Source organism: Dipodomys merriami, unplaced genomic scaffold (assembly GCF_024711535.1).
Source record: "Dipodomys merriami isolate MVZ:Mamm:240054 unplaced genomic scaffold, mDipMer1.0.p SCAF_33, whole genome shotgun sequence".
Classification (NCBI taxonomy): Eukaryota; Metazoa; Chordata; class Mammalia; order Rodentia; family Heteromyidae; genus Dipodomys; species Dipodomys merriami.
Genome location: NW_027204826.1, coordinates 17,701,005 through 17,719,797, shown reverse-complemented (window position 1 = coordinate 17,719,797; position 18,793 = coordinate 17,701,005). Strand labels below are relative to the sequence as shown.

At 64.1% G+C, this 18,793-nt stretch overlaps 1 protein-coding gene across 1 annotated transcript; it reads right to left on the bottom strand.

Annotated features, from left to right (window-relative positions):
- Nucleotides 1–1,278: 1,278 nt before the first annotated feature.
- Nucleotides 1,279–13,139, bottom strand: Slc28a1 (solute carrier family 28 member 1). Its single transcript, XM_070043331.1, is given in 19 exon segments — nt 1,279–1,706; nt 1,952–2,063; nt 2,167–2,265; nt 2,587–2,668; nt 2,957–3,154; nt 3,238–3,406; nt 4,533–4,663; nt 6,632–6,757; nt 7,795–7,875; nt 8,205–8,285; nt 8,524–8,574; nt 8,577–8,603; nt 9,104–9,217; nt 9,738–9,879; nt 10,197–10,395; nt 11,029–11,120; nt 11,540–11,622; nt 12,357–12,447; nt 13,121–13,139. Coding segments are annotated over 18 exon segments (1,941 nt in total). The 5' UTR covers nt 12,432–12,447; nt 13,121–13,139; the 3' UTR covers nt 1,279–1,627.
- Nucleotides 13,140–18,793: the final 5,654 nt, after the last annotated feature.

Sequence of the window (18,793 nt, the reverse complement as noted above, 5' to 3'; positions counted from 1 at the left end):
AAAAAAAAAAAGAGCATGTATTACTTTGGCAAGTAGGATTATTAAAAAACAGATTAAAAAAACCTGAGATCAAAGCAAAATATTGGTTATACAGTAGGAAATGGATGTAAGTAAGTGATAGGTGAGTGTGTCGCCAGTGGCTCACGCCTGTCATCCCAGCTACTCAGGAGGCTGAGATCTGCGGATTGCGGTTCAAAGCCAGCCCTGGAGGAAAGTCTGTGAGACTTTTTTTTTTTTTTGGCTTGGACACAGTTTTCTGGTGGTTAATTGGAGAAGGAATTTCATGGACTTTCCTACCTGGGCTGGCTTTGAACCATGATCCTCGGTTCTCAGCCTCCTGAGTAGCTAGGATCACAGGCATGAGCCCCTGGCGCCTGGTCCATGAGATTTATCTCCAGTGAACCACCAAAAAGCCAGAAGTTGGGCTGTGGCTCAAGTAGTAGAATGCCAGCCTTAAGCAAAAAAGCTAAGGGACAGACCTGCGGGGAGCCGGGGCGAACGCAATTAGACTCTGCCCACTCCCTTGCAGCTTTGAGGTAAACAACTCCATATTAGGCAGTGCTTGGCGGGACGGTGGGTCCTGGGCTTTGCGCATGCGCGAGCCACGTAGAGTCCCCAGCCAATCCCGTGGCACTTGGTGATGGTGAAAGGCAGACGACCAATGATAGGACGACACGTGTTCCTGTTCCCTATATAAGCGGCCATGTTTTCTGTGCACGCTCTCTCGCGCTCAAGCTCTCCTACAAGTAAGAAGGCTCTCCAATAAAGTGTGATCTGAGAAGACTCCTGGTGTGGTGGTCGTTCTTCCTCGCTGGTCGAGAAGGCGTTCGCCGCACAGACCAAAGCCCTGAGTTCAAGCCCCAAGACTATATACCCATACCCATACACACACACTCCACATACACATACACACACGTGCCCGCCTGAGTGTGCACATGCACACAAGCACATACACTCTACTAGTCCACAGGAAAGGGAGGAGTGAGCTTGGCGCACATATAGCTTTCCTGAGTTGACTCACCTCTCCCCTCTCCCCCGCCCCAATGTGTGGACGCGAGGGCACAGGCCTGTTGTCCCCAGACACGAGTAGGAGGAGCGCGCTGGGAGCCGGCTCGGGCACAGCCACACCTACTTGGACAATAACAATGCTAGCAGCACCGCTCAGCTGGTAGAGTGCCTTGTCTTGGCAAGCAGGAGCCCCCGAGTTCAGGCCCCAATATCAAGAAAAAGGTTCTTATTCTAAAATAGCAGGGCAGTGCATCGATCCATCCAGCGACACCCAGAGCAAAGCCAGCGCTCACTTTATTTAGCCCCGCACTTCCAGAACGGAGCGGGCCTCGGCCTCGGAGCCCTGCACCGCTGGACGGTGCTCCCAGTGTTCCCGGACCCTGCTTGGGACGCCTGGGGGGGGGGCATCCTAGGGCAGAGGTCCAGGAGTGCAGGGGAGAGGGGGGGAGGAGGCATTGGGTGTGACCAGGAGCTGCTGGAGGCGGGGCAGGAGAGGGAGGGGCCTCTCCCCCCAGTTCCCCCACACCCTTCCCACCGGTGGGGGGGCAGGTGAAAGGGGGACTCCTGGAGGAGGGGCGCAGGGAGGGTGAGGACAGGCTTGCGGAGGGGGCGCCCCTGGCTAGGCGCAGGCCGTGTGGTTGTAGAAGCGGCAGCAGTTGCTCAGAGCCTGCGGGCCCAGCGCAGGGTCGAGCTCCAGGCTGTGGAGAAGGTGATGGGCAGTGGAGCCTCCGCGGGGGGCGGGGGGCGGGGGACTCACCACGCCGGGTCCCTGGTCCCCAAGTTGGATCCTCACACCTTGGTGTCTGCCTCCCCTGGCCGTGGCCACAGCTGCTGCGGCGGCGGCCATCCTTGTGCCCCAGAGCCGGACCTTCTGTTCTCTGGTGCTCAGCCCCCACCCAGCCCAGTCCGGGCCCCCCCCCGCCCCCCCTGCCCCGGCCCTCACCTCTGGAAGGCCTCACGGCAGCACTGATACACCTCGAAGCTGCTGCCGCTGAGGGTGCTGTTGAGGAGGGACGCACAGTCCACCTCTGGCCCCCTGGGCACGTACAGGACCCCTGCGGGGAGAAAGCGGCCGGGGTCGGAGCCCCAGCCCCGAGCTGGCCCAGCCCGCCTCCGCCCACCACAGGGGCATTCACAGGGGACACGCGGGCCACTCACCCGCCACGCAGGCGTTCACCAGAGACACACAGGCCCCCGTGAGCAGCGCCCGCAGCACGATCTGGGAGAAGTCGCCCCTGCGCCGGGGGGCCAGGGAGGCTGCGAGGAGAGCGGCGCTCAGGGCCCGAAGCAGGCCGCCCCCCGCCAGCCACGCCCCGCGCCCCCCTGTGAGGTCACAGCCCAGCCACCCAGCGCTCCCCAGACTCCGCCCTCCAGACCCAGCACCTGCTCCGGCCTGGTCCCTGCGAGCCGAGCAGGGAGGGCTGGGAGGGGCAGGGCAGAGGGGGAGCAGAAAGGGACGGGGAGGGGAGCATCCTCCCTGAGCCGGGATGGAGGCCCCCCCACGCCGTGGCGCCCAAGGGCTGCGGGAGGCACAGGCTGCAGCCCCTGCGCGGGACGGGGGTCCTCCCTGCCACGCACTCAGGCCCCCCAGCATGATCCCGATGGAGCTGAAGTTGGCAAACCCGCAGAGGGCGAAGGTGGTGAGGATTTCCGCTCTCACCTAAAAGCGCAGGGGAGTCGGGAAGGCGGTGGCGGCAAGGCTCCCTGCCCTCCACGCGGGGTCTCCCTCCCCGCTGCGCCCCGCTCCCTGCCGGGACCTCACCCTAGTGAGCTCAAGGACAGCCCCCGTCTATCCTCCAACCCCCCCATCTTAACGCCCCACCCTTGATGTGACTGGGCTCCGCCCCCTGGTTTGGGGGCCGGGTACGGGGAAGCAGCTGGCCCCCAGGACGGGAGGGGCCTGGCACCCGGGAGGCCACCCCGTCCTGGGCGCGGACGGGCCACTCACCGAGATCCACTGCTTGGTGCCGCCGACCCACTCCTCAGCCCCCGCCAGGCGGCGCTGCTTGTACTCCGACAGCCTCTGGTAGGCCACGAACTCGTTCAGAAACAGTTTGATGCCCAGCAGCTCGGCCACCAGGGGGCAGTCCTCCCAGGCGGCGCCCATCAGGAAGGCCACCGGCCGCAGGACGTAGGAGCAGAGGAGCTGCGACACGGCGGAGGAGGGGCTGGGACGGGGCTCGCGGGGCGCCACCCTCCCTCGCACCCCATCCCCGCCGCGGGGCCCACCTGGAAGCTGAGCCCCTGCACGTCCACCATGGCGCCCAGCCAGGAGAGGGCGGCGTTGACGAAGGCCAGCACAGCCAGGAAGGCGATGAGGTTGGCGGCGATGTTGGCCACGACCTTGACGGAGACGGCGGCCCCGCTGCTGGCCGCCTCCACCAGGTTCTGAGCGGCTCTGTCGCGAGGGAGGGGACAGCGGTCAGGACGCCATGTCCGCAAGCCGCAAGGCTTCAGAGAGGGACCTGGCGCAGAGGGCTGGGGACCAGAGGGGCCCCGCGTCCCCCAGACACCGAGAAAGGCGCCAGGGAAGACCAGGGGAAGACCGGGTTCCAGAGTGTACCGGGCAGGGCGGGAGCCGCCGCCACGTGCGGCTTTGACCCTCAGGAGAGAGCCGGCTGACCCAGAGTGAGCTGTGTTCTGAGTGAAAACCAGCCCGGGTTTTGAGGAATTTGGGGCGGGGGGGGGGGAGAGAAAGAGAGAGAGAGCAAAATATCTCATAACTATGTTGATTAAATGATGAAATGAAAAATATTCTGCATATATTAAGCTATGCAGAATATGCTATTAAAGTCATTTATTTTTTTTAACTTTTTATAAAGATAACCACTAGAAAATGTAAAACGAACCAGGCACCGGTGGCTCACGCCTGTAATCCGAGCTACTCAGGAGGCTGAGATCTAAGGATTGGTTCAAAGCAGGAAAGTCCATGAGATTCTTTTTTTTTTTTTTTTTTTTTGGGGTCCAGTCATGGGGCCTGAACTCTGGGCCTGGGCGCTGTCCCTCAGCTCTTCAGCTCAAGGCTAGCGCTCTACCACTTGCGCCACAGCGTCACTTCCGGCTTTTTTCTTTTTTGCTTATGTGGTGCTGAGGAATGGAATCCAGGGCCTCATGCATGCAAGGCAAGTGTCCGTGAGATTCTTATTTCCAATGAACCACCAGGAAACTGGAAGCAGCGCTGTGGCTCAAGTGGTAGCACACTGGCCTTGAACAAAAGAGCTCAGGGACAGCGCCCAGGCCCTGAGTTCAAATCTCACAACCAACAACAACATCAAAAAATATAAAATGATAGAAGCTCGCGGTCTACTCCAGAGCCTGGTGTGGGGGCTGGGCGTCTCCCCGCTGCCCCCCGCCCTGTGTCCTGTGCTGGTTTAAAAGTGTCCCCAGGGGCCCACAGAGGGTGACCAGGTGGCTGTGGAGGAGGGAAGGAGAAGGGGCAGCTGAGAGTCGTCCACACACGCTTGCCACCAGGTGGGACCCATAGCCCCCCCACCCTGGTGCCTGCGCCCCCCCCAGCCACTCACCTGGAGCTCAGCTCCACCCCTTCCCCACTCCTGAACTTGGACTCCTCCACCTCGGGGTAGACCAGCTTGGAGAGAGCCAGGGCGCCCGGGGCCGCCATCACAGAGGCCGCGATGAGAGAGGCAGCGTCGATCTGCGAGGGAGAGAGAGAGGGAGAGAGAAGTGTGGGCTGGGAAGAGCCAGACAGAAAGAGTGCCAGCAGGGGCCTGGCCCAGGGCGGCGGGGGGCCTCGAGCCAGGCTCAGGTGGACCCACGTCTGCCATGCATGACTGTTCACACGTGGAGGGTCACAGGCCCTCCACACAGCACCCCACAAGTGCCCCGGGGCGTCTGCAAGCAAGGTGTAGTGCTGAACCCTGAGCCCCCAAGGAACTAACCACAGGCTCTGGGTTCCTCCCAGTAGCTGATGGCTCTGGAAGCCGAGCTGGGGTCCCTCAGAGGTGGCCCAGATCAGCCCTCGCGTGGGCTGAGTCCTAGGCAGCGGTGAGGCCCGCACACAGACCCCTCTCAGAAACCTTGCACACTTCCATGGCCCAGCCCCCCCCCCCGCCTCCACCATCCCAAGCCCACTGTCCCTCTGGGCAGCAGAAGTTTTAAAAGTAAAAAGAAATAAGTCAAATTAGTTTTTTTTTTTTTTTGTCGGTCGTGGGGCTTGAACTCTGGGCCTGGGCGCTGTCCCTCAGCTCTTCAGCTCAAGGCGAGCGCTCTACCACTTGAGCCACAGCGCCACTTCTGGTTTTCTGGTGGTTTATTGGAGATAGGAGTCTCACGGTCTCTCCTGCCCGGGCTGGCTTTGAACCGCGATCCTCAGATCTCAGCCTCCTGAGTAGCTAGGATTACAGGCGTGAGCCACCAGCGCCCGGCAAGTCAAATTAGTTTTTAATTTTAATTTTTGGCCGTCCTGGAGTTTGAACTTGCCAGGCAGGTGCTTTACCGCTTGAGCCATGCCTCTAGCACTCTGGTTATTTTTGAGATGGTGTCTCACTTTTTGTCCAGGTGGCCTGAACCTTGAGCCTCCCGTTTATACCTCCTACGTAGGTGGGATGTCAGGTTCACAACTCCAAGCCCAGCTCTCTGTTGACATGGGGGTCTCACTTTTTGCCTAGGCTGGCTTTAAGCTTTGATCCGACCAAGTACCTAGGATTACGGGAGTGAGCTACCACGCCCATTTTAGCTAATCCATCCGGATTATTGATCATTATTTTCTTCTGTGCTAAGTGTCTCACAGCCTGGCCCTGCCCTCGGGCCTTTCGCGAGCTCAGCTGCCCTGTGTGAGGGGTTTGTCTGTTTCACGGGGCCTGTGGTAACCACTAGCCCAGGGACACCCCAGTACCAGCAACGGGACCCCGGGACCTGGAGGCAAGAGGTCACGAGGAAGGTGTCTGGAATCCAGAGGTGGAGTGAGAGGCTGGTGGGGAGGGGGAGGCCAGGGAGGGAGGCACTCGGGCCAGAGCAGTGGCAGCGACAGCCAGGCGGGGCAGGAGAGAGCTTCTCCGCAGCCCTGGCCGGCGCCTCCGGAGGCTGGCGGGAAGAGATTTTCTGTTGAACTTGCACAGCACCCCAGCGTTTCTTGGGTTGTTGGGAAGAAGCAAAGGAGAGCAGAGCCTTTCAGAAGGCTGGCAGCGTTTTGCACGTGGAAAGCGCCAGCCCAGGTGGGGGGGGGGGCAGGGGACGCGGCGGGCGGGGCCTGGTGACACCGCTGGGCTTTGACCTAGGGACATGCGGTGCTGGGGTCCCAGGGCAGTCGAGCCCAGGCCGGGGCTGCACAGATCCCCAGGGATACCAGGTGTGGGACGGTGGAGAAACGAGCACCGTTTTGGGAGTCTGACAGACCGGACTCTGATGCCCCCCACCGCGCTGGTTCTCTGAGCCCCCTCCATCCCACGGGGGCCTGGCGGCGGCACTTTGCCTGGTGCCTTGCCTGGATGCTCGTTAAGTGGAGCGAGGTGGGGAGGGAGGGGGAACACCGGGGACCCCCCCCCCGCACACCAGGCCTGCCTGCCGCTCCCATCCCCAGCCCCGCAGCCCGACTACCACAGACCGATGGAGTGGGGGCGCCTGGGGGCGGGTAGGACGTGGCAGGCAGGGGGCGGGCTCCTACCCCGAAGGAGATGTAGGCGCCCAGCAGGCTGCCCGCAATGGTGGCGTAGCCCCCCACCATGACGGCGTGCACCTCCGACCGCGTCATGTCCCCCAAGTAGGGCTGGATCAGCAGAGGAGCCTCCGTCTACAGATGGGAAAGATGGCGGCCCAGCCGGGCTGTGGACCCCTCCCCTCGCCCTGCCCGGGGCAGGGGTCCCACGGGCCCGCCCGGGAGCCACACTGCCATCCGATCCTGGCACGCGGGCACCCGGGCCTCGCTCCCCACACCCTTCGAGACCCAGGAAAGCCAAGGAGGCTGGAGCAGGGGACATGTCTGATCCCACAGTGGAGGGGGGAGGTGTCTTTATATCACTGCACAGGCTTCATTTGAAAGCCCCGGGGACACTGGAGACAACTTAGCTTATATCTGTGGTAATTAGCTGAAATCAGAGAAGCAAACTCAACACCCTCGAGGTGTGCACGGCAGAAAAACACGGACAGGTGTGCCACGGCATTAAAAAGAGCCGAGCGTCGGGCTGAGAAGGTGGCTCCCTGGTAGAGCACTTGCCTTGCATGCCTGAGGCCCTGGGTTCGATTCCTCAGCACCACATAAGCAGAAAAAGCCAGAAGTGGCACTATGGCTCAAGAGGTAAAGTGGCAGCTATGAACTGAAGAGCTGAGGGACAGCACCCAGGCCCTGAGCTCAAGCCCCATGACCAACAACAAAAAAGGATAAAAATTCTCCAAAGTTCCCCCAACTATCCAATGAAACAGAGCACCTTTTGGCAAAGGGGTCTGGGGGACCCCAGCGTGCAGCAGCCCCCAGCGGCCCCGCCCGGGAGGAGCTGAGGGGACTGGGGGCTGGCGGCACCCTTGGAGCCCACATCACACTGGAAATACACTTTCCAAAAGGGGGGGAGGCTGTGGAAAGATCCAGCAGGAAGAAGTGAGCTAGAACACCAAGCTTGTCCTCAGCCCAGGCCCAGCCTCAGTTTACCCTGGGAGGAAGGATCTGTGAGTTTCTAAGCTGATAGGCTGGAGTGGCAGAGTGGTGGGAAGTGTGGGACTGCGGGCAGTGAGCGGGGGACCCCCCATGGAGCGTCGGGAGACCCCGGGAGGAGGCTCAGCGGCTCTTCTGGGTGCTTCTGAGCTCCAGGAGATGGGGTCCCCTACTGTACCCACCTGGCTCACAAAGATGTTTCCCGCCACACTCAGGGTCTCCGTGGCTGTGGTTCCCATGGTGAACTGCATCAGCCAGGCAATCTGGAAGGGAGCAGGCAGCATTCATGAGGAGAGAGGGAGGAGAGCAAGAGAGAGAGAGAGAGAGAGAGAGAGAGAGAGAGAGAGAGAGAGAGAGAGAGAGAGAGAGAGAGAGGGAGAGAGAGAGAGAGAGAGAGAGAGAGGGAGAGAGAGAGAGAGAGAGAGAGAGGGAGAGAGAGAGAGAGAGAGAGAGATGGGAGGGGGGAGAGAGTCAGAGGTGCAAGGACTTCCCAACGCTGGGAGTAGAAGATTCTGGGAGGTGTGGACCGCAGGGTCAAGGCATTCTAGGGAGTATAGTCGGGAGGTCGGGAGGTCAGGGGGCATGGACTCACCTTCAGGATGACCCACTGCATGAGGCCCAGGTAGTAGAGCACCGACATGACGCAGCTGAAGAAGACGATGATGGGCAAGACCTGGCGGAGCAGCGGCCGGGTGGGCCGGGCAGTGACAAGGGACTGGCAGGGCCTGGACTCTTGGACGGGCCCACCGCCACGCCGGGAGCCTCTGCCCTCTCCACACTGCCTGCCCACCCGTCCACCGCTGCCCGCCCTCCCCCAGCCTGAGCACTTCCTGTCCCAGTGGGGGTGGTCGGGAAAGGCGCCGGGCTCCCCTCCGTGCCCTGCCTTGGGCCGGGACCCAGAGCTCACCCACCTGAAAGGCAAAGACCTCCTTCACCAGCGCCTCCCCAAACACGAAGCTGGAGAGCCGGCCTCGGTGTAGCTCAGGAAGACCTGACACAGGAGGGGTCAGGGGAGGCAGGGTCAGGGGAGGGCGGGAGGTGGGATGCTGTGGCCACAGATGGGGGGGGCAGGGAGGGGGGACCTGGGGCCTCCGGGCTCTGGGCGGGGTGTGTCCATCGATGCACACCAAAGCAGTAATCCACCGTTGTGTGTGTGTGTGTGTGTGCACGAATGCATGTGTGTGTGTGTGTGTGTGTGTGTGTGCACGAATGCATGTGTGTGTGTGTGTGTGTGTGTGTGTGTGTGTGCATGCGGGTGTGTGCTGGTCTTGGGGCTTGGGCACTGACCCTTGAGGGCTTTTCTGCTCCGGGCTGCTCACCCGGCTGCAGCCCAGCCTGAGCCGAGGGCAGCTGCCGGGCCGGCACCCGCCCCCCGCCACCGGGGCTCGGGTCCCATCTGCCCTCCTGGGCCCTGGCCATCTCGGTGGCTGCCTCCCCCTCCATCCTCCCAACACAGTGCCCCCCCTTCCCCGCGGGGTCCCCAGGACTCACCTGGATCTGCTCCCCAAGCCACTGAAAGGCAACGAATCCAGGTTCTGTTCGGATGACGAAGAGTCCGAGCAAAAACTGCAGCGCAAGGCCCCAGCCCACGGCGCGCCAGGACACCTGCCGCGGAGGGTCCCGTGAGCTCGGCCGCTCGCGCTCCACACAGGGCGCGCGAGTGGGGCTGGGGGACCGGGGACGGGCGAGCCGTGGCCCGGGGGACGGGGTCGCGTCCTCTCGGTGTCCACACCAGAGCGGCAGCTGGCGCTGTGCCACAGCCTAACCAAGGAACCGCGGAAAACCCGTCCGGACCCGGGCGCGCCGCGCCACGTCCCCCCGCCGTGGCCTCGGGGTTCACTGCCTGGCCGGCGCCCGCATGTCCCCCCATGGACAGAGCTGCGCGAGGCCCAGCAGAGGCGAACGGGGTCACTCAGGGGCTGCCCCTTCACTGGCACGGGCGAGTATGCTCGTGGGGGGCAGGCCCTGAGCCCACAGACTTGCTGGGGCTCCAGGAGAAGCCGCAGCCGCCCCTGACAGCCAGCTCCTCCACGCTGCATCCCCGCCGTCCGGGCCTACGCCACTCCAGGCTCTCGGGGCGAGGCTGCCGGGGGACATGGAGCCAGCCACGCAGCCAGGCACTCACGGCACGGCGGTGCTTGGAGCAGGCAAAGAGGAAGAGGACAAACACGCAGATCCCCGCGAAGGAGACCAACTGCTCCGGCCGCTGGGACGTGTCCAGAGACAGCCACAAGACCAGGCCCACGGCGGCAGCCAGCGCCAGACCCCTGCAGAGAGAGGCAGGAAGCCCCGCGCCTCACACCCGGGCACACCTGAGAACCCCCAGACACACGCACACAGCGCATCCCTACGCACATGCATGGGCATTCTTTTTGTTGTTCGTGGTGGTCATGGGGCCTGAACTCTGGGCCTGGGCGCTGTCCCTCAGCTCTTCAGCTCAAGGCTAGCGCCCTGCCACTTGAGCCACAGTGCCACTACTGGCATTTTCTGCTTATGCAGTGCTGAGGAATTGAACCCAGGGCCTCATGCACACAAGGCAAGCGCTCTACCCCTGAGCCACCTTCCCAGCCCCCTCCCCACTTACCTCTTAAACCAGAGGTTCAGACGGGGACCTCCGGGGAGCCCCACACATGGGAACGCCATGCACCTGCCCAGCCTCGGCCCCAGAAGCCTCTTCAGCAGGCTGTGGGCCCGGAAGACTAGGGCCAGTCCCGTAAGGACCAGCAGCGCCAGGGCCCTGTGCACGTCCAGGAGGCAGGCGAGCAGCAGGAAGGCCGCGTAGGCTGCGGTGACAGCGGCGCGCTGGTGAGGCTGGCCGCCTGCGCCCTGCCTGCGACCTGCCCGCGACCCGCCCCCTCCCGCCCCGAGAGTCTCACGCGGAGGCTGGGCATGGCCGGCCCCACCCTGGCCCAGGCTGGCTTTCCTCGGGAGGCGGACCGCGCACAGAGCTGGCCTGGCCTGCCTGAGACCCCGGGGGATTCCCAGCACCGCCGGCCTCAGGTGCGCACCGAGCCTTGTGGATTCAGACCTGAGCTACTGGCGGAGGGGCGTGCGGAGTGAACGGTCCACAGGCTGGTGCAGCCACACACACACACACACACACACGCACACACGCACACACGCCCTCCCCCCCGCCCCCCCCCCCCCCCCGCACAGCACTCCTCCGCTGGAACCTTACCCTGCGGCCACACCGGACTCCCGCGCCGGTGCCCACCGGGCTCACCTTCGTTCCCCGCTCAGGTGCAGGCTCCCGCCTCGCGCCTTTCTCTCCTCCACCTGCCTGACCTCTGCCCCACCCCCGGCACTGAAGGCCACCTCCTCCTGGAGGTCCTCCCTGACGCCCGGCCCGCTGGGGCTCCCCGGGCCGTGCCTGTGACGGGCGGATGGACGGCGTCCTGGGCGGGACAGGCCCTCACCTGTGCAGAGCAGGCCTGTGACCATCCAGCGCAGCAGCTGGGCGTGCTCCTGGCAGAAGCTTCTGGCTCTCTGAACCAGCTGCAGGCTCCTCCTGGGGAGGGGTCCACGGGGTCCACGGGGTGCTTCTGAGCTCCCACCCGGTGGGGACTCCTAGCTCCCCGACCCCCCAGCATCCCCCATGGGCATTCCCAGTGTGAAAGGCACCCGCAGCCCTGCAAACTCGGGTCTGGTGTGTCGGCCGCGCCCTGGCCCAGGGGGGAGCTGGGGCACGGCGGGTGCCCCGCTGCCGTCGGGCTGAGCGTCTAGCAGACTGGCCGCTCTTTAGGGGTGTCCCCGGCCCCTCCCTGTCTGTGCTCAGCTCCCGCAGGGGCTGCAGCAATGGCCCTGTTCAAGGCCCAGCTCGGGAATCTGAACGGAGCTTTGGGGCTCCCCAAAGTGTCCAAGGTGTCCCAGAGACCGACGGGCGGGAAGGTGGCCTCCCCCACCCCGGGGGGGGCACTGGTCACCTACCACTGGGAGGAGGGCCCGGGGTGCACGGCGCTCCAGCCGTCCCCGACCTGCGGCTGTGCGGGCCTTGGGAACCGGCCTTCCTCCTAAAGCCAGGGCATGCGCGCGCCCCGGGCCGTGAGGGGTCGCCGTCAGACTGAGGAGGGCCGGTCTGGTCGCGGTCCTCCATCGGCCTCCGGCAGGCCGGTGGGGAGCAAGGACAAGGCCGTGCACTCCCCCAGGCCCCCGAGGCCCCCTGCCCCTCCTCCCCACTGCCCGGGCGGTATGGGGCTGTGCGGGCTGTGTGTGGCTGTACAGGGCTGGGGGTGGGCTGTGTGCAGGCTGTGCAGGGCGGGGAGGGGGCTGTGTGTGTGTGGGGCTGTGTGTGTGGGGCTGTGTGTGTGTGGGGCTGTGGGGCTGTGTGTGTGGGGCTGTGGGGCTGTGTGTGTGGGGCTGTGTGTGTGGGGCTGTGTGTGGGGCTGTGGGGCTGTGTGTGTGGGGCTGTGGGGCTGTGTGTGGGGCTGTGTGTGGGGCTGTGTGTGTGGGGCTGTGTGTGTGGGGCTGTGTGTGGGGCTGTGTGTGTGGGGCTGTGTGTGGGGCTGTGTGTGGGGCTGTGTGTGTGTGGGGCTGTGTGTGGGGCTGTGGGGCTGTGTGTGGGGCTGTGTGTGTGTGGGTCTGTGTGTATGTGGGCTGTGTGCGGGGCTGTGCGGGACTGTGGGGGGGGTTGTGCAGGACTGTGCAGGGCAGCACTGGTAGGGCCTGGGGGAGGAGGGGCTGAGGGGAGCGGGGGTTCGGCCACCCGGGCCCCGGGAGCTGATGCGCAGGCAGGGCGTGGACAGACCATTCTTTCCAAGAACTCGGCCCCCATGTTGTCCAGGCCGCGGGCCGCAGGCGCCAGGGAGAAGGCCTCTGCCATGGGCTGGACCGTCCAGCTGAAAGACAGAGCGGGGCCAGAGGAGGGGTCTGAGGAGAGGGGCGGGGGGGCGCGGATGCCCGGGCGGGACCCCAGCGCCTGGGGTACCTGTCCAGCTCAGCCGTGGGCCTGTGCCAGACCAGTCTGCAGGCCGAGCCACGGCCAGCGCCCACAGCGCGCCCGAAGGGCGCCGAGCCACAGCCACTCCCCGCAGCTGCCCGGGGCCAAAGACGGGATGCCACGGGGATGCCGCGGGGCGCCAGCAGGGCGCCAGCGGGGCGCCTCATCCGGCGATCCAGCCAGGCCCCACCGAGGCCCATCTGCACCCTCGCCCTCCCCGGACGCCGACGCCTCCCGGAAGCAGAAGCTGCTCACGGACCGGACCGCGGTGCTACTGTCAGGGAGAGTCGAGCCAGCCACGCACGGGAGAGGCTGAGGCAGGAGGATCTTAAGTTCAAATCCAGCCTGTGCTGCATGTGCGTGCGTGCGTGTGTGTGTGTGTGTGTGTGTGTGTGTGTGTGTGTGTGTGTGTCTCGATTCTCTGCCTCAAATCAAAGAGGAAGGAGCGGTAAGGAGGCCTTCCTTCCCATTCCTGCCTCCCCTCCTTCCTTGCCTTAGGAAGCACCCCCACTTAACCCAAACACCCCCTCACACAGTGGGTCCTCCCCGCGCAGGGCGCGGGTCCTACTCACGGTCTGGTGACAGGTGGCCTGGACGCCGCACTGCAGGGGACTGGGTCCAGGCTGCTCCCGCCAGCCCCGCCTTGTCATCTCAGCAGAACTCGGGGCAGAGTCCAGAGACAGGACGGGGGGGGGGGGGTGCTGGGCGTGGGCCCAGGAATTCTGGCCGGGGACCAGGAGATGAGGGAGGGGAGGCACAGCAGCCCCCAAAGTCTCCCCTCCTCATTCCCACCCACCCCCACCCCGCCCAGGCCTAGCCCCAGGCCCCTCCCCCAGAAGCTGCGTGCATGCCCGCCCCCAGCCCCGCACCTCAACTTCATTTTGCATCTGTCTCCTCTCACTGGAGGGGCGGTTGTTCTAGGAGCTGCCGTCCCCCTGAGCGGGAAGATGGGGTACGGAGTGGGGCTGACACAGACAGGAAGTGCGTGTCAGCTCTGCAGCCTGACACAGTCACACACACCAGGCAAAAGTCACAGCATTTTCTTCTCCTGTATCTTGTTTCATTCCAACAAATGCCTAAGCAAAACCGGGTACAGAGCAAAGGGGCAAACACTTCAGTTCCTCCGTCTTCAAAGTAAACAGGAAGCTTTTCCGCAAGGGGTCAACACATCTCTTTAATAATTAATGGTACTCTTGCGCTGGGCGGGCGTGGTAACGCATGGTTGTAATCCCTGAACTCGGGAGGCTGAGGCAGGAGGTTCAAGAGTTCGATTGGGGGGGGGGGAGGGAAGAAGGAGAAGGAGGAGGAGGAGCAGGAGCAGGGGGAGGGAGGAGGGGGGAGGAAGAAGAGGAGGAGAAGGAAGAGGAGGAGGAGGAGCAGGGGGAGGAGGGGGAGGAGGGTGTGGTAGCTCATGCCTATAATCTTAGTTTTTTTTTTTTTTTCTACTAAGGTTTGAACTCAGCCTTCCTGCCTCCTAGACCACCTGGGCCACTCCCCCCTCTCCCCCCAGTCCAATGTTAGCTTCTTGGGAGGCTGAAATCGGGAGGATTGCAGTTTTTAGGGCAGCCCCAGCAAAAAGTGTATGAGACTTCATCTCAACAAAATAGCTGGGGATGGCGGCGTGCAACCTGTCATCCGAAAAGCACGAATTGCAGGATCACAGCCCAGGCCAGCCTGGGCAAGAAGTGAGGAGCCCGTCTGCTAAGATAACGGGCCCTGGAGGCCTGTCATCGCCACAGTACTGCGGCCAGGCCTCCGCCGCCCAGGGGCTGAGCCGAGGGGGGACTCTCCGGCTCCCTCTGGTGGGTGCTGGGAGCCCTGGGGAGCGCGCCGGGCGGTGCTCCTCCTCCAGCCTCGGTGGCCCCAGGACCAGGCCTCCCCTCACTCTGCCCCTGGCCACAGGGACGCCCTTCCTGTCATCCAGACGGCCCTGGCCGGGCTGGCAGAGCCGTGTGCCCACGCTGCTGCACCCCGCCCAGGCGCCGGCAGCAGGCAGGGAGCCCGCTCAGACCTGGCCAAGGCGGGTCCCCCGCTTGCTTCTCTCCTGCGTGGGACGGGGTCCACTGCCGCCGGCTTCGACTCACATCTGTTTCGTTGGAAAGCAGGTCCTGTGTCATTCAGAGCACAAATGCGTGCAGGGGACGAAGACCACAGGCAGAGACCCGGGATGTCCCGGCGGTGGACACTGCCTGTCACCCCCGATACATTTTCTTGTAGACAGGTTGCATTCCCAGCTGTGTGTGAGGAATCTTCCCCTCCTGAGTGGCTGGGACTACAGGCATGAGCCTCTGCTCCCTGCCCCTATTCTTTATCTTTCTGCACAAAGTTCTCCTAGAATCCATGCACTCCCCGTGGGGAGAAGCATTCTCATTCACAAAAGAATGACCCTGCCTTCCCCCCCCCCCCACGGTGTGGCTGCGTGGCCGGGATTCAGCTCCGGCTTCCCACGCCTGCAGGGGAGGAAGGCACTTTCTCAGCCCCCCATCCCCAATAGCCCAGAGCGAGGATTCTACCGGAACTGTCCACGGGCGGAGTTCCCGGCCTGGATGCGTGGTTGACGTTTGACTCGAGGATCGCTCAAAGCCCGGGCAGAGCAGCTGCCCGCTGGGCCGTGCGGATCCTCACGGCTCCTTGTCAGGCCGCTGTGCGGGCAGGCCCCTCCGTCCGGGGCCTCCTCTGTCCTGGGCGTGGTCAGGTCTGAGGCTGTGGGGTGACCCGCAAGGGCGGCGCCTGCCGGGGACCCGCTCCTGTCTGCAAACTGCTGCGGTCCTCAGGAGCGGCGGCGGCGGTGGCAGCGGGGCCAGATGTGCCCGGCGGGGGGGAGAGCCGCCACCCGCAGGCCCGAGGGTCCCCGCCCATGGTTTCCTCTGCCTGGCTCCTCGGACCCACACCTCCCACCAGAAAAGGGCTGGAGATTTGACTCAGCACTTGAGCACCAACCTAGCAAGCATGAAGCCAGTACTGCAAAGTGATGATGATGATGCTGATTAAAAAAAAACAAGAAAGGCAGGAATTCAGAGGTTTAGGGTGGCACAAATGCTTTATTGGGTCCCTGGCATGCACCCAGCCCCCCGCCCCCCGGCCTCCCGTCTCCGCAGGCCCAGAACACAGACACAGATGCCCTCCCAGCTATGCCCGAGTGCTAGTTGTCAGATGTGGTAAAAGTAGTTCCCTGCGCTGGGCAGCAGAGGGGCGGGCATCATCGCGGGCTGGGCGGGCATCATCGCAGGCTGGGTGGGCATCGTGGGCTAGGCGGGCATCGTGGGCTGGGCGGGCATTGCAGGCTGGGCAGGGGTCTCTCAGTGTGAGCATGGAAATCAGACCTCCAGCTGTGGTTCAGCAATGGCTGGCTCCCACAAAACAAAATGGCCAGACAGCCCTGAGACATCGCCTAGGAACTCCTGTCATCTAAGACTTTGGGGTGGCCGACAAGTCTGCCTTGAGCTGCCGAGGTAAAGCCGTGATTTCCCACCAGGTATCCGGACCCAGCTGGCCAGAAGGACAAGATCCCAGGAACCCTCTGGAGGAAAACCTGACCGTGACTCTCACGGGGCACCAGGGTCCCCCGTCCTGCCTGCCCGAGGGAGTCGGGGCTGTGTATCTGGGATCTATGGCCGGGTCGGGGGAGAGTTCTCCCCGTGCGGCGGTCGGATGCGTGTTCAGAGGCCAGCGACCTCACAACACCTGCACACACTCCCGCGCCCGTGCACACAGCTGCGGGGCGGCTGGCGTCCGCGTGGTTCCTTCGCAAGGCAGGCAAAACTTGTGTACAGCACCGGGGGGCGTCGCACTCGAGCGGACGGGCCTGGGGAGCTCCGGTTCTGGGCTGGGTCTGGGGCAAGTGTGGCCCCGACCTGGGAGAGCCTTGTACACGGTCAGGGCCGCTGCCCAGTCACGTGACCTGCGGGGCCTCTGCCGGGGAGGGGTGGTCGTGGGTGTCCTGATGAGAAGAGTGTGGCAGGGGACCCGGGGGCCTGGGGTCTGCTCACACTCTGGCTGATTAGGAGCCCCCGCCCTGGCCCACCGCTCTGCTTGCTTTGGACCAAGGCCCGGGAGTCACAGCGGGGTGTGGAGCACCCCTCATCCTCCCTCCCCCCTCCTCCACCCTCCTCTCCACCCGCCCTGGCCAATGTGGCCCTTGATAGGCCTCCTTTTACCCATCATGCCTCCTTTTATTTACCCATCATGCCCTCTTTACCCATCATGCCTCTCCAGCCGTCAAGACCCACAGTGCTCTCCTGGCCCTCTCCTCCCTCATTCCATCCACAAGAGAACATGCTGTAGCAGCAAAAGCCAAGCCCTGGGGCTGCGCCAGGCGCTCACCGGTCTCCCAGGCTTCCTGCGGCCGCAGGCAGTGGCTGGTGAGGGCGAGGTGGTGTGGGGGGACTCCGCTGCGGCCCCAGAGGCACCACGCAGAGAGGCCGTCCGGGGCCTGCATCTTCCTGGGCTGCGTGGCCCAGGCCCAGGCTGCTATGGAGGTTTGAGGGTCCCCGGGCAGAGTCAACACACGCCGCCACCACCCGCCGCCGGCTTGGTGGGTTTTCCCCACAGAATTTTGAAGTGGGACTATGACAACACTAGACAGGGGAAGATGGCCATGGTGGTGCTGGGCTTGGGGTAAGAGTGGCCGTGTCACCCCGAAATACCCCAAGCAGAGAGGGCTTGTTCTGGATGGAAGTCAGAGAGCGTGGGGTGTGTGTGTGTGTGTGTGTGTGTGTGTGTGTGTGTGTGTGTGTGTGTGTGTGTGTGTGTGTGTGTGTGTGTGTGTGTGTGTATGCAGGTCTTCCTTTTGCCCATGAAACCCTATCAACTCATCCACTCCTCTGATACGAAATCCCATCTTTTCCTCTCTCCCAATCTATGAGGCCCTGCCATCCAAGCCAGATTCTCCTCCCTGGAATCTGAATCGCAAGCGCCGGACTCCGCTGGAGACTGACCGCGGCACCCCAGGCGAGCCTGATGGCTCAACCACTCGTTCTGTTTTGTGAGCTGCCCGACGTCCTTTCCCAGGAAGCTTTTCTCCTGCTGAGGTTGGTCCACATTCGTTTCTGTTGCCCTGACCCCCCGGGGGCTGAAGGGCAGCGGCCTGGGCCTGGTCTCCCACCGGCCGCCCGGGCAGGGCCCACGCAGAGTGTCTGCAGCACGGTGGACTGGACCGAGCGCTCGCTGGCCGCTGCAGACTGGACCGAGCGCTCACTGGCCGCTCTCCTGCTCCCGGCCTCCCGGCCGTGCGGGCGGGGCTGGGGGGACACGGGGCTGGACGGAAGCCAAGAAGCCGCCCAAGCCAGGAGGAGGTAGAGAAGTTAGAAATGTGAGAACGGAAGGGAGATGTCCAGCCAGGAAGGACCCGTGCGGGGGACAGGAGGCTCAGCCGCTCCGGGGCCTGCCACGGTGGAGGTGGCCACAGGGAGGCGGCCGAGCCCCGGGGCTCTGCTCTTTCCCCCTCGCCACCCTCTTCCAGATGAAGGGACAGTCCCCAAACACATTGACAGTGCCCAGGCACACAGGCGTGCCGTGGCCACAGAAGACTGAGCCCCAAGTCGTGCTGGGAGCCCCGATGCGGGCTTTCTACTCCAGTCGACACGGTTCCCTTTTGCCGCCAGTCTGGGGGTGACAGGACCCTCGTGGAGCCTGGCAAGAGAGGGCTGAGCACCCCACAACCGACGTGGACAGCGGGGCCCGCGCTGCTGTCCCTCCTGCCTTCCGAGGGGAGCAGGCTAGCCCACCCCCCTCCCACCCCGCATCCCGCGAGGCCCTGGGGTCCCCGGGGCCACGCAGGAGAGCGCAGGGCCGCAGCGCGAGTTTGGCGCTGGCCGCGACGTGGCGTGGGCGCCCCTCTGCCCCAGCACATGAGCACACAGCAGCCTTCCTCACACAGATGTGCCCCAGAGGGCCCCAGACCTCTCCCCGTGGGTGACCCTCACCGTGACCCGCACCCCTCAGCGCGAGGCCCCTCTGAGTTGGCACACACATCCCCCGTACCAGGTTTTGCCTCACAAGCCAGGAAGTAGAGACATGGGGGACACAGCGGGGTGCAAGGAGAGGCCCCAGAGTCTGCCCCCCCCCACTGGGCTGTGGAGCCTCTGGACAAAGGACAAGCCAGGAGCTGCAGCGGCAGGCGGCAGGCGGCAGGCGGCAGGCGGGCTCGGAGCCGGCCGAGGGGCGCAGCGAGCGGGCATCAGCGACCGGGAAGAAGAGCTGGCGCCTGCCGGCAGAGACCAGGGCGCAGGGCTGGCTCTGGGGGC